The sequence below is a fragment of the Notothenia rossii genome (genome assembly GCF_949606895.1).
Source record: "Notothenia rossii genome assembly, chromosome: 10".
Lineage (NCBI taxonomy): Eukaryota > Metazoa > Chordata > Actinopteri > Perciformes > Nototheniidae > Notothenia > Notothenia rossii.
The window spans coordinates 26,827,432-26,842,780 of NC_136908.1; the positions used below are offsets into that span (position 1 = coordinate 26,827,432).

Genomic DNA, 15,349 nt, shown 5'->3' on the forward strand with positions numbered 1-15,349 from the left:
AAGCATTGTTGTGGATACAGAAATCATGTTTCTGTTGGAACCTGTAGATGAACCTCTGAGTCCTCTGGTGGACACCACACAGATACATTCTCCCTGATGCAACATCTGCACTTCTCTTTGTCACCGTTAACGCTTCTCACAGAAACAAAGTTATCACAACACCTTTCCACCTGCATGACAGCGAGCTTATGGCCGGTTGCTGGGAGATGATGTTTGGAGAGCGGGAAGAACAAAGCCTGAGCTTGTGAATTTCCCTTTATTGAAGGAGAGATAGCAGATATTCAGCGGGACAGCCTTATTAATCTGATCAAACAGTCTGCATCGGAGAGGAAAGCCGCACCGTGATGGAGAGCCAGGTTTATCTAGCTTTACACAGGTGAGTTTGACTATTTTAAAGTAACTCATAAGTCTGTATATCTATATTGTATCAGTCATAGTTGGCGAAGGTATTTGGTGTTAAGTTTTGCAGAAAAACTGGGGAAGGTAAATGCTTTGAATTTTTTGTTCCCAACAGACTAATGGTGTACTTTAGGATATATTTTTGAAAACAAAGCATGTACAGATTCTTATTTTTTCGTATCATAGACTTCCATTGTTGTCTAAAAATGTATTAAAATGTAAGAAACTTGTATTTTGTGAAAGGATATTTTATTAAGATGAAGGTTGGCACTGATTTATTTGGGCAGACAATCCCACACACTCTCCTAACCTTCATTACAGAAACAAACAAATAGTCCTCAACATATTAACAATTTACTCCAATTTGAGTTTACCCTTTCAAATTCTAAAACACTTAGGATTGATCTCATTTAAAAAAAGATATACATATGTATATAGAAGCAATTGGCTTGGGCTGGAGTATAGCATTCCACAGACAGCGTAAGTTGGAAAGTGATGGAAGGCGGCTGACAGTGAGCGTTTCAGTCTTTTCTTCAATGTTTTGGCAATTAGTAAAAATACATAAACATACAACATTCAAGGCACCTGAAGGTGAACATTTAATGTGTATGCACTATTTAAATTATGAATGAATATGATAATAGTTTCTTTGAGCAGTTAGTTTGACATTACCACTGAAAAAGTTGACCTTTTTAGTTTAAGTGTACCTGGAATAACTTTAGCCTTTAACATTTTATGTTCTCAAAAAAAGAAGAAGAAAAGACTTCTGACTTTGTTTCCTTTTTTAAAATCTTTATATGAATTGTGTGTCTTGATTTCCTTCAGGGAATGTATTTAATGGTGGTGACAAGTATGATTAGCAGGTATAACATTTACTGTACTACAGTATGTTCATCATCTCAATTTAGCGTGCTAGCATGCTAACGTTTGCTTATTAACTACAGCTGAGGCTGCTGGGAATATCATTAGTTTTGCATTTGTTTGGTCATAAAGCATCTTTGATTTGATTACTTTTATCCAGACATGAATACAATTTGATTTGCAATCTATTGGGAGGGGATCACGAGTCAGTATATGCATCCTCTGAGGACCATGATTGTCTGTAAAACATTGATTGGCAATTCATTTAGAAGTTGTTTAGATATTTGAGTCTGGACCAAAGTGGTAGGTAAGCTGCCATTACCAAATCACTATTGTGGCTGAAAATGAGACCAAGCTTTAGAAATGCCCTTCATAGTTATCAAGCAAAACTTAAACTTAAAAAAAAGGGATGTCTCTTTGAAACAAAAATATTTACAATGAGAAGAATTAGCCTGGAGTATTTTTCTTCTGAATCATAACTCGTGTTTTCCTGCGCCCAGAGTCTGAGAGTCCCTGAGCCGCCATGGTGTGCAACCGCCTGCTGCTCTCCGTCTACATCGTCACCTTCCTGATGGGGGTCCCCGCCAACATCCTGGCCTTCTTCACCTTCTGCAAAAAGGTGCGCCGCAAGCCCGCCCCCATCGACATCCTCCTGCTGAACCTCACAGTCTCAGACCTCATCTTCCTGGCGTTCCTGCCCTTTAAAATTAAAGAGGCCTTTGACGGCATGGTGTGGCTGCTGCCCTACCCCCTCTGCCCCCTCACTGGCTTCTTGTTCTACGTCACCATCTACAACAGCACCCTGCTCCTCACCGCTGTGAGTGTGGAGCGATACCTGGGGGTGGCGTTCCCCCTCAGGTACACCCTGTGTCGCAGACCTCGCTACGCCGTGTACGCCAGCCTGGTGTTCTGGGTGGTGACCTCTCTGAACCTCAGCATCGTCTACATAATGCCCTACGCCCAGTGGAGCAGCGGGGCAGAGAGCGAACAGGACGAAGGTAGCACCGCCGGTAAGAACGCCCCGCCTCCACATACCTGCTACCTGAACTTCACCGGGGAGGAGCTGAAGATCCTGCTGCCGGTTCGCCTGGAGCTCTTCTTCGTCCTCTTCTGCATCCCCTTCTTCATCTGCTGCTTCTGCTACGCCAACTTCATCCACATCCTGTCCAAGCTTCCCAACATCGGCAGGCGGAAGAGGCTGCGGGCCATCGGTTTGGCGCTCGGCACGCTGATAGTGTTCGTGGTGTGTTTTGGGCCCTACAACGCCTCCCACGTGGTGGGGTTCGTCCGTCAGGAGAGCGAGGAGTGGAGGAACGTGGCGCTGCTCTCCAGCACCTTCAACGCCTGCCTGGATCCCTTCATCTTCTACTTCTCCTCAGCGGCCGTCAGAAGCATGTTGGACCACTGCGTCAGGAACATCATGGCCAAGCTGCACATCCTGAGGTGTGGAGGCCCTCCTCACCCTCCTCAACCCTCTAAATGAGGCCATCCAAGACTGAATATACAAGGAGGCACCCTTTCATGAAAGTTCTGGAGAAATGATTCATGTTAATGTTTTTGTAAATTTAAGATGAACCAATCACTGTGGCTGTTACGGCTGCTGCCTTCCTGGTCTTCTGAGTGTTTTCAGCTGTGTGTGTTCTATGTAAATGAGCTGTGCGGTTGCCCTCCCGGCATTGGCTGCCATCTCCTGGTCCGCCCCTGAAGATTGCGATTGGAGCACACCGGGCCCGACGCACTCCAATCGCAGCGCACAGCCGGCGCACATCTGCTGGAGATTACTACAAAGCTTGGGGACAATCATCATTCTGGAGGCTCTGTATGTGGACAGATGCCTCTCGCTACTTGCTCTTTGTTCTGTGGTTAAACTTGTGTGATTAGTAGTGTCTAGAGTAGCTTAGAGTGTAGAGTAGCTTAGTTAGTGTTTAGAGTAGCTTAGGATTCTGTGACGGTTGCCTGTAGTTTAGATTCTTTGTGTTAGTTGTACCACTTTTAAAGTTAGGTTTTTTTTCGTTCTTTATTTAGTATATTAGTATTTATTTTCCCCTGTATGTCTTTAGACTCCTTTCTTAGAGTCCTCATTTTGTTTGGTTATTTGTCAACCTGTGCCCTTTGGCTCTTTTGTTTGTTCCAGGCTGCATGCCTGCCATTTTGTTTACCCAGCTATTTTAAATAAACGCTTATAATTATTACCAATTACATACTGGTGTGTGTTGCATTCCTCTCCCCCTAGTTGGGACGTAACATACATGGGGGCTCGTCCGGGATCTTAACATAATTCCTAGGGTTATAGGTGTTTTTTTTTCATAGCTGGAAACAATTTGGTGGACTTTGTGAGCAGTTCACCTGAGTACGGCAACTTTTGGTTTGATATCCTTTGTGGTCCGTCCTTCTCATAAGCAGTTAGATCAGTGTCGTAGAGACGACTTGTATGAGATAGCGCAACATTTCAGTCTCGCAGTGACAAGGCAGACATTAAAAAAAGAGTTAAAGGCTCTGGTGGTGGATGAGTTGGTGGAAAGGGGTTTTCTGGTGCTGCCTGCACAAGCTGAGCTCACTGTTCCAAATGTCCGTGCTAAAGGTGAGGGTAGTGACAGCGAGGGGAGCGAGCAGTGTAAAGCACCGTCCACGCCGCCTCGCTATAGTCCACCGTCTCCTGGTAGTCCAGATTCCCGGGAAGGGAGTAGACTCAAAGTCCGTCTCGCACGGCTTCAGTTAGAGGCAAAAGACAAGGAGCAAGACAGGAAGTATCAGTTTCAGTTGGAGGTAAAGAAAATTGAGGCAGATAAGGAAGTCCGGATCCGGATGCGTCAGCTGGAGCTAGACTCCCAACTGCACGCATTCGGTGCTTTTGACTCTGCCGGAAGAAACTTGCCATTTCCACCTCTTCCACCTGCCTTTGACGTGAGTAACAATATTTCGCTAGTGCCAACCTTCTGTGAGACTGAGGTGGATGCCTATTTTGGTGCCTTCGAGCGCATTGCTATGGCGTTGCGGTGGCCGGTTGAAGTTTGGGCTCTGATGGTAACGTGCAAATTATATGGAAAAGCTCAGGAAGCAGTTGTGGCTCTCACGTTAGAGGACAGCCTGCAGTATGACTCAGTAAAGGTTGCCATCCTCAGAGTGTACGAATTAGTTCCTGAAGCTTACCGGCAAAAGTTTAGACACTATAGGAAGAGTCCTGATCAAACGCGCGTAGAGTTCGCTAGGAAAAATGGAATGTGTTTTGGTAAGTGGATTGCTTCATGTAATGCTACTGATTATTCTTCTCTGAGGGAATTGATCATGTTGGAGGAGTTTAAAAAATGTTTGCCTGAGCACATTGTTGTTTACTTAAATGAGGAAAAATTAAATACCCTCTCTGCTGCTGCTGTATTAGCCGATGAGTATGTGTTAACGCATAAATCTGTGTTTTCCCCTGTCTTTACTGACAGATCCCGCCGTGTGGTAGCCACACCATCTACTGAACTATTGAATGTGTGTAATGTAACCAGAGAGGAGAGGGAGTGCTTTTACTGTCACACACCTGGACATGTCATCGCCAATTGCGCAGCTCTGAAGCGTAAAGAACAGCGGCAGAATATGTCCCCGCCAAACGGTATTGGCCTGATCACCCATACACGTGCACAGGCGAGTAAAAGGGTTTCGGATATCCCATTGTCTGATCCTGTGATTGTACCGGTGTCTTCAGATAAAGCAGTGTCTGAGGAGAAGCCAGAAATTGTGGCTCCCCCTCGTGAGGATGTCATGAGACCAGCGCAACACGCTGGCTCAGACAAGCCTCCCGACTTTTCGACTCTCCCGGTAACCAGAGAGCGTCAGCTAGTTTATCGGATCCTAGTGTTGGTGTTAGTTCTGCAACACTTCAAGATTTATGTTGGACCCAGCCTTTGGCCAATTGTGATGTTTACATGTTACGATCCATTCATATTCTGCCCCAGCGTGTCAAAGCACAGTCAGTGTCTCATGCAATGGGCTCTGATTGTGCGGGACTACAACCTTAGACACCCGTCATTAAAGGGCTCAGAGAATGTGTTGGCCGATGCTTTGTCCAGATTGAGTTTGTGATGAATGTGTGTTATTAGGAGTTTCGTTAGTGTGCTTAGGTTTACAAAACCTGTGGGTTTGTGTCTTAAGGGGGGGGAGTGTTACGGCTGCTGCCTTCCTGGTCTTCTGAGTGTTTTCAGCTGTGTGTGTTCTATGTAAATGAGCTGTGCGGTTGCCCTCCCGGCATTGGCTGCCATCTCCTGGTCCGCCCCTGAAAATTGCGATTGGAGCACACCGGGCCCGACGCACTCCAATCGCAGCGCACAGCCGGCGCACACCTGCTTGAGATTACTACAAAGCTTGGGGACAATCATCATTCTGGAGGCTCTGTATGTGGACAGATGCCTCTCGCTACTTGCTCTTTGTTCTGTGGTTAAACTTGTGTGATTAGTAGTGTCTAGAGTAGCTTAGTTAGTGTTTAGAGTAGTTTAGGATTCTGTGACGGTTGCCTGTAGTTTAGTTGTGTTTTTGTATAGATTCTTTGTGTTAGTTGTACCACTTTTAAAGTGAGGTTTTGTTTCATTCTTTATTTAGTATATTAGTATTTATTTTCCCTGTATGTCTTTAGACTCCTTTCTTAGAGTCCTCCTTTTGTTTGGTTATTTGTCAACCTGTGCCCTTTTGGCCCTTTTGTTTGTTCCAGGCTGTATGCCTGCCATTTTGTTTACCCAGCTATTTTAAATAAACGCTTATAATTATTACCAATTACATACTGGTGTGTGTTGCATTCCTCTTCCCCTAGTTGGGACGTAACAGTGGCTAACAGATGGCTTAGTGTCCTTGTCTCATGTCCGTATTATTACAGGTGAAAATACAACTAACGCTTAATGCGCACGTTTAGTTTTTGTTCTGTATCTGCTCATTCTCTGGGTTTTTTTCAAGCTTAAATTAAAAGCTGTAATTTAGGGAATGGTATTAACATGCATACGTTTCATGTTCATCAATATTACAGATGTCAAAAGGACCTAAACATTTTGGTACCAGTACCACCTTAAATTATCCTTTGGGATAAGGGTTTAAATGTATTAGGAGAGTTCATCTCATGGATCCTACAGTATAGAACGTTGAAAGCCATTGTGAAGGTGGCTGGTTCATGATCAGTCATTAGATCTGAACCTATTGTTATTAAGCCAAATAGCGGGTCGTTGCCGAGTTCATCCAAACATGCATCAGAATTTAAAAACACCCATTGAATTAAGCAGTAATTTAAGTTTTTGGATCTCACTTCCCGAAAATGTGTCACAAATCTGGGGAATGTCCCCAAAGACACCAAATTCATAAAACCGCAAATGTAAGGGCTTTGTCCTCAACGTTGTTACTTCAAAAATATTTTTATTTATAAATGGGAATACATGAAGGGGGGAAATACTTACTATTATACAGTAGTTGTATGCCTATTCAAGCTGTAGAAGTAACGTAAAAAACAGGAAATCGTGTCTTCTGTTGAAGAAAACTGTGGTGTTCCAAAGGGAACACTGTAAAAAAAATCTGTAAATTGCTGTATTACCCACAGTAATTTACTTTGAATTTGTAATGCAGTGTGATGCTGTACATTATGCTGCATTGTGGGAATATTATCCTTAGGCGGGAAATGTATACAGCAATTAAAAAACGATACTGTAATGTTACTGAACAATGTACAGTAACATTACAGTATTGCAGCACTATAGAGTGGCGAAGTCACGCCCACTTACTTCCGCATCATGGGACCTTATTCCGAAAAAATAATACATTGAAGTCAATGGAGAGAAAACTTATCTTTTGATCCCGTTTTAATTGTGCCATGAATTAAACTTCTTTGTCAATCTTAAAAAATCATTTCGATGTCAAAAAATTCAAAGTTTGTCTTAAAACTGTTGCAATATAAGACTATGAAAAATACGCAACTAGAAAGACTACAAATCCCAGAGTCGCGTAAGTGCTGTCATAACTGATGTATTCCCTCCAGATAGCTAAAAATACATTTACTTACTTTAACAAGATTCCTGTGTGCTTTGTACCAGGTTGTTATCATACCAGTAATAGTACCTCTTGCTCGTTCTCAACTAAAACAAAACACGAGAGTGTACCTTGTTAGCTAATGTTAGCTAGCTGATATTAACGTTACACATTACACTCGTGTTACTCACAGAAACCTTGTAAAGCCGGTCCCGCATGCTGGCTCTTACGGAACCGACTAACTCCCCTTTTTCGTATGTACAGCTCTCAACATGCCCAGACTTGTAGTGATTTGCACCTCTTTTAATACTTTTCGCCTCATTCTAAAAGGAAAGAGGTGAAATGTACCAACGTGACGGCCATCTTGGTGTTGGTGACGTGTGCAAGACCAGAGTTGTAGTTCATTGAGCAATTCACACAAAGAAATGTGTAACTTCACAGTTTTACGACACATTTAAAAAATTTTGACTTGCAAAATTATCTTTTAAATTGACAAACATCATGTGTAATTCGTGTCACAATTCAAACGGGATCGAAAGATAATCTCTCTCCCCATTGACTTTAATACATTATTTTTCCGATATAAGGTCCCATGGAGGTCCACCGGAAGGGGAGGGACTTCCCCACTCTATGCACATAGGGCTGCTGCATTATGGGGAATATTATCCTTAGGTGGGAAATGTATACAGCACTTTAAAACCATACTGTAATATTACAGCAATACTGTAATGTTATTGTACAATGTACAGTAACATTACAGTATTACTGCTGCATTGTGGCAATATTATCCTTAGGCGGGAAATGTATACAGCAATTAAAAAACGATACTGTAATATTACAGCAATACTGTAAATAGTGCTGTAATGTTACAGTATAATTTTGTTGTTACTGTACAATATTTCGGGGTGAAAATATCAGGAGCAAGAAGAGAGAACCGCTGTGAACTTTAACGGATTACTTAGGTTTAAACGTTATTATTGCTGTGTTTTTTTCCCTAAAAGTTCGTATTTTATTTCGAGATTGAGTAGCAGGATTATATGGCTAAACAGCTTGAACACTCAGCGGACCAAATGGAGGAGAGAGATTCAGAATGTCCTCACTCGAATCGAGGAGGAATCCTCCAACCAAGATCTCTGCTGGTCATGATGGCACATTTCAAGGACAAAGAAGAAGCTCTTTTCCTTTTGGCTGATGTAAGTGGAGTGAAACATTATGATCTTGTGCAATGAAAATGTAATAATTGATGCCTTTTAAATATTACATTGTACATTCATTTGAACATATTATTGTGTGTGTGTGTGTGTGTGCAACCAAGGATGAAATCGAGGCTCAACTGACCCTACCACGCACACCAACGCTCATCATGTTAGGGAAGGATTGACACTTTACTTTTGACATGTAAAGCTGAACATGTATTTTAATTCCACATGCTTTGTATGTATGCTTCATACATGTATGATCTCTATAGTGTTTAATCTTTCAGTTTTGAAGTAAAATATTCAATGATATGCTGCCTTTTCCATTTTGTCCACTTCTCTTGCAGGGGACCCTTTTACTTTCACATAATTACAGAAGATTTACTGTTGCGATTTGATGTTGTGACCTCACTACTTGTGATTTTGTATTTTAATTGGTCTGTTGTATTTGAATCTGTCATGAACTGTCCAATGTAATCTGTCATAAACTGTTGTATTTATATCAGTCATGAACTGTCCTATTTTACCATGTTTTTCATATTGAACTTAATATTGAAATGAAATCAATAAACATATATTTAAATTGTATCCCAGTTTTTGTTTATCGTTTCAGGTATCACCTATTACAAATGAGACGATCTAAAATTGGATAAAGAGAAAACTGCAGTAATATACTGTTTTAATGCATACACTACTGTAAAATTATACTGTATACAGAACAGTAATGTATTGTTATTTCACAATACCAGTATTGTATAATCACAGTAAAACATTTTTTTTGAGATTACAGCAACATAAACAATTACAGTAATATAAAAATACAGCACTGATTTTGATACTGTAAACAAAATACAAGATCGCTACTGTAAAGTAAAAATACAGTAACTTGTTGGCAACTTTGCTGCCAGTAATTTACTGTAAAATCCCCTGTATTTATTTTAACAGTGAACAAGTACCAACTTGCGACCATCGGGTACAGATGAAGCAGGTTCCATCAGGACAGAATCTTACTGCGTCTGGTTTCATATCATCTTCATGTGACTCAGTTTGACCAGGGCACTGTTTAATCAGAGACAAGTGTTTTATAGGAGAGGGAGATAAAGCAATTAAAAACCAGCGGACGTTACATAAGCAGGAAGTGGAAAGAGAACATTGGAGAGCTAATTCGAAGTTATAGGCATGAAACAGGCGGAAGCGTAAACAGAGATTACACAACGATATTATAAAGTGTGTCTTTCAAACAGGAAGTGACTGATAACCGCCCCCCCCTGCCATTTCCTGTCAGTAATAATGAACGCACGTACTGCATGTACAAAGATAACATCGTTTATAGTGTCTGTTGTATTCTGAACCCAGTACAGCATTTATTCGTTTATTGTGTAGGCCTACCATTTATAAACTAAGTTTTATGAATCATATTTTCTCATGATCCCAAAGCAGGTGAAGATTCTGATGCATTTTGGATATCTGCTGTTGCTGCTTATTTGGCTCAACTGACCTAAAACCCCTGAGAGAATCATTCAGCGTCATGTTACTGGCTTCTTACCGTCTGACAAGAACCATATTTGTTTTAACCCCCTATTTTATATTTAAGTTCTACCAAAGCATACGTAATGAGATTATTAAAACAATGGTGGTCATACATTTGTTATGAAACACATGTTTAGGGCAATTGTCACATTACTATTGCACATTAGCTCTATTATGCTTTGGCTTTTTACTCAGATTTTCTTTACAGGGAAACAAAATATGTTATTCCATAATTTTTAGATTTTTGTAAATTTTTGGTGTGTTGAATCACAAGAGGAAGCTAAATATTAACCTACATTTCGTTAGGGGCCCTATTCTGCAAATGTTCAGGTTCATATGAGTATGTCTTCCCTCTACTGTGACATGTCTCCATGCTTTAATGTTCAAAAAGCTCTTTATTTTTCTCATACTGCAGCACCTCTTTTCACCCTCTGTCTGAAACCAGAGCCCAGTCTGCTCTGATTGGTTAGCTGGCCGGCTCTGTTGTGATTGGTTAACCGCTTTGAGATGTCCCACCCCTTAGCCTATCACGTACAATGTGATGGAGCGCTAGCCAATAGAAGCCAGAGTGATACATAGTGATGTCACTGTGTTACAGAAGTAAACAAAGGAGTTCAAGGGGGGGACCTTTGCAGACCATTTCCATGCACACAAACTTATAGAACGCACTACAGGAAAGGGAAACCCCCAACAAGCATAATAGGGTCTCTTTAAACATGTGAATTAACCAGACCGTACAAATTTCAATTCATGTATGACAGCTGGAGCAAGCGAAAGCTGAAACTAATGTTAAGATTGTGTAGACAGTATTCATGTGATAAACTCCTGCGTAGGACCATGTTTAAAAAACAAACACACATTTCATACATAGAGCATTTATTCCAAAAAATTAAATATGACAACCAAATAAAAAGGCTCAACTTAGGACCAGGATCAGATGAGTGTTAAGACAAAAAAAGGTCTTTACGTACAGTTTTAGTTCTAAAAGTGACACCATTTAGTAATCAGGCAAAAAAGAAAAAGAAGCACATTAATATACTGTGAAACCCAAACATTGTTTTGTTTATGAGTATGATATGCAGCCAACCGCAGAGGGTTCAAGATGTATTGTTGTGGGGAAACGGGCACTCGTGGAGAAATAACTCAACCCCAAGAACTAGCGCTATCTGTAAACAAAATTAATATTAGAAGATAAAAGACAATGATGCATACACTAATGGAGGCCACAGAAATGGATTGCACAGACGATTGCTTCATTATTGCCGTCCACTTAAGATGAACATGGGGGGGGGGTAATGGGTGTACAGGCAGTAAAGGGAGGCATCTTAGAAATAAATAAATAATGCTACATAAAGTCTCAACTGAGCTACTCGTTACCTACATGATTTGATTCTCTACTAATGTTTTGGGGTTGTGCTTGAGTGCCCACCCCCCACAGACCTTTTGGTCCTGTCAGCTCCACACTGATCAGTTCTGCATATTTTCTGTTCTTGGCATATGTCAGAGGTATCCACAAACACAAAACAAACACAATCAAGCCTTACAGTATCGTCATGTATCAATACTTATCAACGGGCTTCAGCGCCCTGTCTGAAAGTTAACATCTCTTTGATTTTTTTCAGCACCGTCAGGAAAGGCACAGTCTGTTAACGTCGATCGGAGGATGAACCATCAACCCTCCTCCTCTCTTGAATATGAACTCAACTAAATTTGAAGCAGCACATGTATTGAGAAAATTATTAAAAGTGTAATGAGTTTTGGAGATGATATTAAAGGAGAGGGGGGATCTTTTGACAGGAGGGTTAATGGTTCCTCCCATCTCTTGACACGACAAGTCTCCACGCGGCAAACATCACACGAGTAAACCTATTGCATTATCAAATTTGGATAAAATACCACTATTATTAAACGCCATATCTCCGTACAGCCTCTGCGTCAAATAGGACTTGGTTAAAAAAAATAAGTGGTGTGTGCATTACATTAACATCTCTACATATAAATATATCTCAAGTCATACTTTTATTTTGAAGGACAAAAGGCTGTCCAGCTCTGCCGACGCCGAGCAGGAAAAGATTAATAAGGCTCCATATAGACTTTTTAAAAACAGGCAGAAGCTCGAGCGAACAATATTCAACATGCCCACGACTACATTTTCTTTCAAGTAAAATCAAATGCTGGTAATGTCTGACATTAAGAAACAGCTGCAACGTGACAACAAACACACAGCGGGACAAACGGTCGTGATATCTCAGAATTAAAAATGCTTAACCATAAAAACACATGCGTCTCTTTAAGTGCAGTAAAATACCATAATCCTCTTAATCTCTCCGTATTAATATATATGTATCTGATGAAATATTAAATAAATGTGTTTCTCTATAGCAGCTTTAGTTTGGTTGTGGTGACACGCGGCTAGCACAGTTAGCAGTACAGAGGTCATCAGCCAGGTGCTGCAAGGCCACTCCTCAAGTCCTCCACCCCCTGACCAGGCACAATGGTTTGGTCCAAGAGATGAAACCTGAAGGCTTCCTCTGTTTCAACTGAACTGCAAGGCCATGACAGAAACACCCTCAGCCTGGGTATTAAAGAAAATCTGGAAACAGTGAGCGATTCAAGGCATTATTAAGGATGTCAAAATGTGTTCCTCACTGCATATATGACAGGACTTATTATTGTTTAGTAACTGGTCTTGAAATTGTTATTACTATTTTGCAACCATCGCCAACCGTTGTTTTTGATTTTGAGGAATTTGTCAAGCTGAATTGTCTAACTTTGTGAGAATTTGCAACTTTTTTTATTCATATTTATGTTATTAAACGGTTTCTTTGGAGTTTAGACAGTCGGTCGGTCAAAACTATATATTTCCTTGGTATGTGGTACATTTCTAACATTTTATGGACAAAACACTTAATTTAAGGTAAGAGTAGTCCTTAATTGCAGCCTTATTTAGAACTGTTAATACTCCTGAAACTGGCTCTGGAGATACCCAGCCCGGATTTCTTCTGAAAACAAACGCAACAAAAATGCAAAGGATGAAGAGAGTGAAATCTGAATATGTAATATTATTTTTCCACTGGCAGTGAGTCCCCTCAGATAACACAGGAGAGTCTCTGCCTTTCGACTGAAGGCCAGAGACGCAATAAATGAGATTATTATTTAGATTTTCTCATTTTTGATCTTAAAATTAGAAACTTGGTTCTTTTTCAGATCATGAAATAACAAATTAGAGCTACAAGAAATGACTAAAAACTACATTTGGTAGCAACTTTGTTCGGCACACCTGTTCAATATAATCTAGCTCTGCCATCCATCTTTAGCAAGTTCATAATGTCCAGTTTTTATGATGGTGTTTATTATTGGTTAATGATGCTGTAAATCACCACCATCACTATGACCACAGTAATAAACGATACAAATTCGTAAGATCACCGTCAACCAAACCTGAACATTATAGCACCATAAACCACTTGTTGAGAAAACAATAGTGTTAGATTGTGTAAAATAATATGACAAGTGTACCTAATCAAACTGCCACCAAGTGAGTTCAGATTTTAAATATAGATTTGTTATTGTGATGAGGAAAAAACCTTCAAGGTCTACCTTGTGACCTTCATTATATTTAATGTGGTGGCAATTCAAAGGGCCATAATCTACACTAAGAATATTTAAAAGAGAATCGCATTAAAAACTATGATTATTGCGCATTTCCTTAAATGACTAGAACTTTGTGTCCTTTAAGAGCAACATAATCAGAGAAAACTGTTGTACTTGGTAACCGATTGAAGCATTTTTTAAATGATTTCCACAGAAGGAAATCAGCGTGTTGAGTGGACATGGAGGTAACCACCTTCTGATCACCAGAAAACTAAATATTTAAATGAATCACACAACCTTGTGGCTTGCGTTGAGGCGCACTAACCTACATAAGATCCTAACCCTTCCATCCGTCCACAGATCACTTTCTAACCGATTCAGGCACTTTGATAAATCTCTCTAACAGACCTCACGTCTGCAGCATCCGTCTCTACTTCAAATACATTCCTGAGTCCAAGCTCACTTGCCAAAACGAACTCGAAACAAACCGTTTTACCACGCCAACACATACACACTGTCTGCGCTAACACCTTATTGCACCAAAAAGAGTTCTCCACAACTAAATTGGTCTGTAAAAATGGGGAAAAGTCAAAAATGTGTGGTCGTCAGAAGTAATGAACATTCTGCTCTATTGCTGTAAATTTAACTTAAAACAGAAAAATGTGTATAAATAGCGAGGAATAAAAAACACACGGGAAAGGTTTGGTTCAACACGAGCAGAACTACGAAGGAGAGGAGTTTAAAACTGTCCATGGCCTTGTTTTCAAACAGTCGCGGTAAGGCATCCAGATACACAATGCCCCGTCGATGTGGCTTTGTTTAAAAATAAGAAATTCATTCAGCGTCTGAGTGCAGAGTTTCTTACTGTCAGAATGACTGTGAGGAACCGTTGGCTTAAAGGGAGACAGAAGAGTAACCGCTAAGGCAGCTTTGAGGAGAGACACGAAAAGAAGAAAAAAGGCCGAAGCTTTTGTGTTTACGAGCGTACTCTAACAATGGCAATCACACATTTGCTCGACAGAGAAATAACACGTATAGTTTTGTATCTAGACAAGCAAACAAACATGTAAAACCGCCACAAAATAAACCAGCGACGTTAGGCTCAACGTGAGGAACGAGTCACTGCTTCGGCCTCCACCCATGCACCATAAAATCATCAGTTTTTGGATTCCCTGCTGCTCCGCCTTTCTTGAACACATGAGAAATAAACTGCGGTCAAAAGTGGAAGGTGGAGAGTAAAAGAAGGAGAAAGAATCCATGGTGATGTCGAACAGAGGAGGAGGGAGAGGGACAGAGACTATTGGCTGGTTTCAGATTGCATAATGTGGCTGTAACTCCTCTCTGGCTTATTACATCCTTACTGCAGTCACAGCCGCCGCCATCCAGCTGCAGCAGCACGGAGGGTGGGGGGGCGGCCGAGGAAAGGTGGAGGGAAGTGGAGGCTTCAGGCGAAATACATGGTGGTCAGTGTGTCGTGGTGGATCTGAACGGCCTTGGCCAGCGCCTGGGGGTCCCGGCCGTTACTCTGCCCCGAGACGTGGCTGCCCTCCGCACTGCAGGAGACCACAGGGAGACACGTGAGGAAATAAGGTTTAACTCTAAATACAATCATGCCACACAAAAAGTTCTTATAAAGCACACTTAATTCAAAGTCTTTAGAAAATATATGTGGAAATGATCATTTACTACAAATAGAGTATAATAATTTATTTGAACATATTCAAGTATATATATATATACACACACATACACACACACCATAATAATTATTATATTAATGAAGA

At 40.8% G+C, this 15,349-nt stretch overlaps 2 protein-coding genes across 7 annotated transcripts in view; one reads left to right on the forward strand and one right to left on the reverse strand.

Moving 5' to 3' along the window:
- The first annotated feature begins 307 nt into the window (after positions 1–307).
- Positions 308–6,015, forward strand: LOC307021825 (free fatty acid receptor 3-like). The gene is made up of 2 exons (XM_079654299.1): positions 308–376; positions 1,761–6,015. Exon 2 carries the CDS (start codon positions 1,784–1,786, stop codon positions 2,741–2,743), a length of 960 nt encoding a protein of 319 aa, XP_079510425.1. The 5' UTR covers positions 308–376; positions 1,761–1,783; the 3' UTR covers positions 2,744–6,015.
- Positions 6,016–10,830: 4,815 nt separating this feature from the next.
- Positions 10,831–15,349, reverse strand: part of LOC307021718 (protein argonaute-3-like) — a 32,619-nt gene continuing 28,100 nt past the window's right edge. For all 6 annotated transcript variants that reach the window (XM_079654089.1, XM_079654086.1, XM_079654088.1 and 3 more), the window contains one exon: positions 10,831–15,118. In XM_079654089.1, coding sequence (XP_079510215.1) covers positions 15,010–15,118 — 109 coding nt within the window. In that variant the 3' untranslated portion in view covers positions 10,831–15,009. The remainder of the gene's footprint in view (positions 15,119–15,349) is intronic.

Coding starts and splice junctions, on each gene's coding strand:
- LOC307021825 (XM_079654299.1), top strand. CDS start 1,784: ATGGTGTGCAACCGCCTGCTGCTCTCCGTCTACATCGTCACCTTCCTG.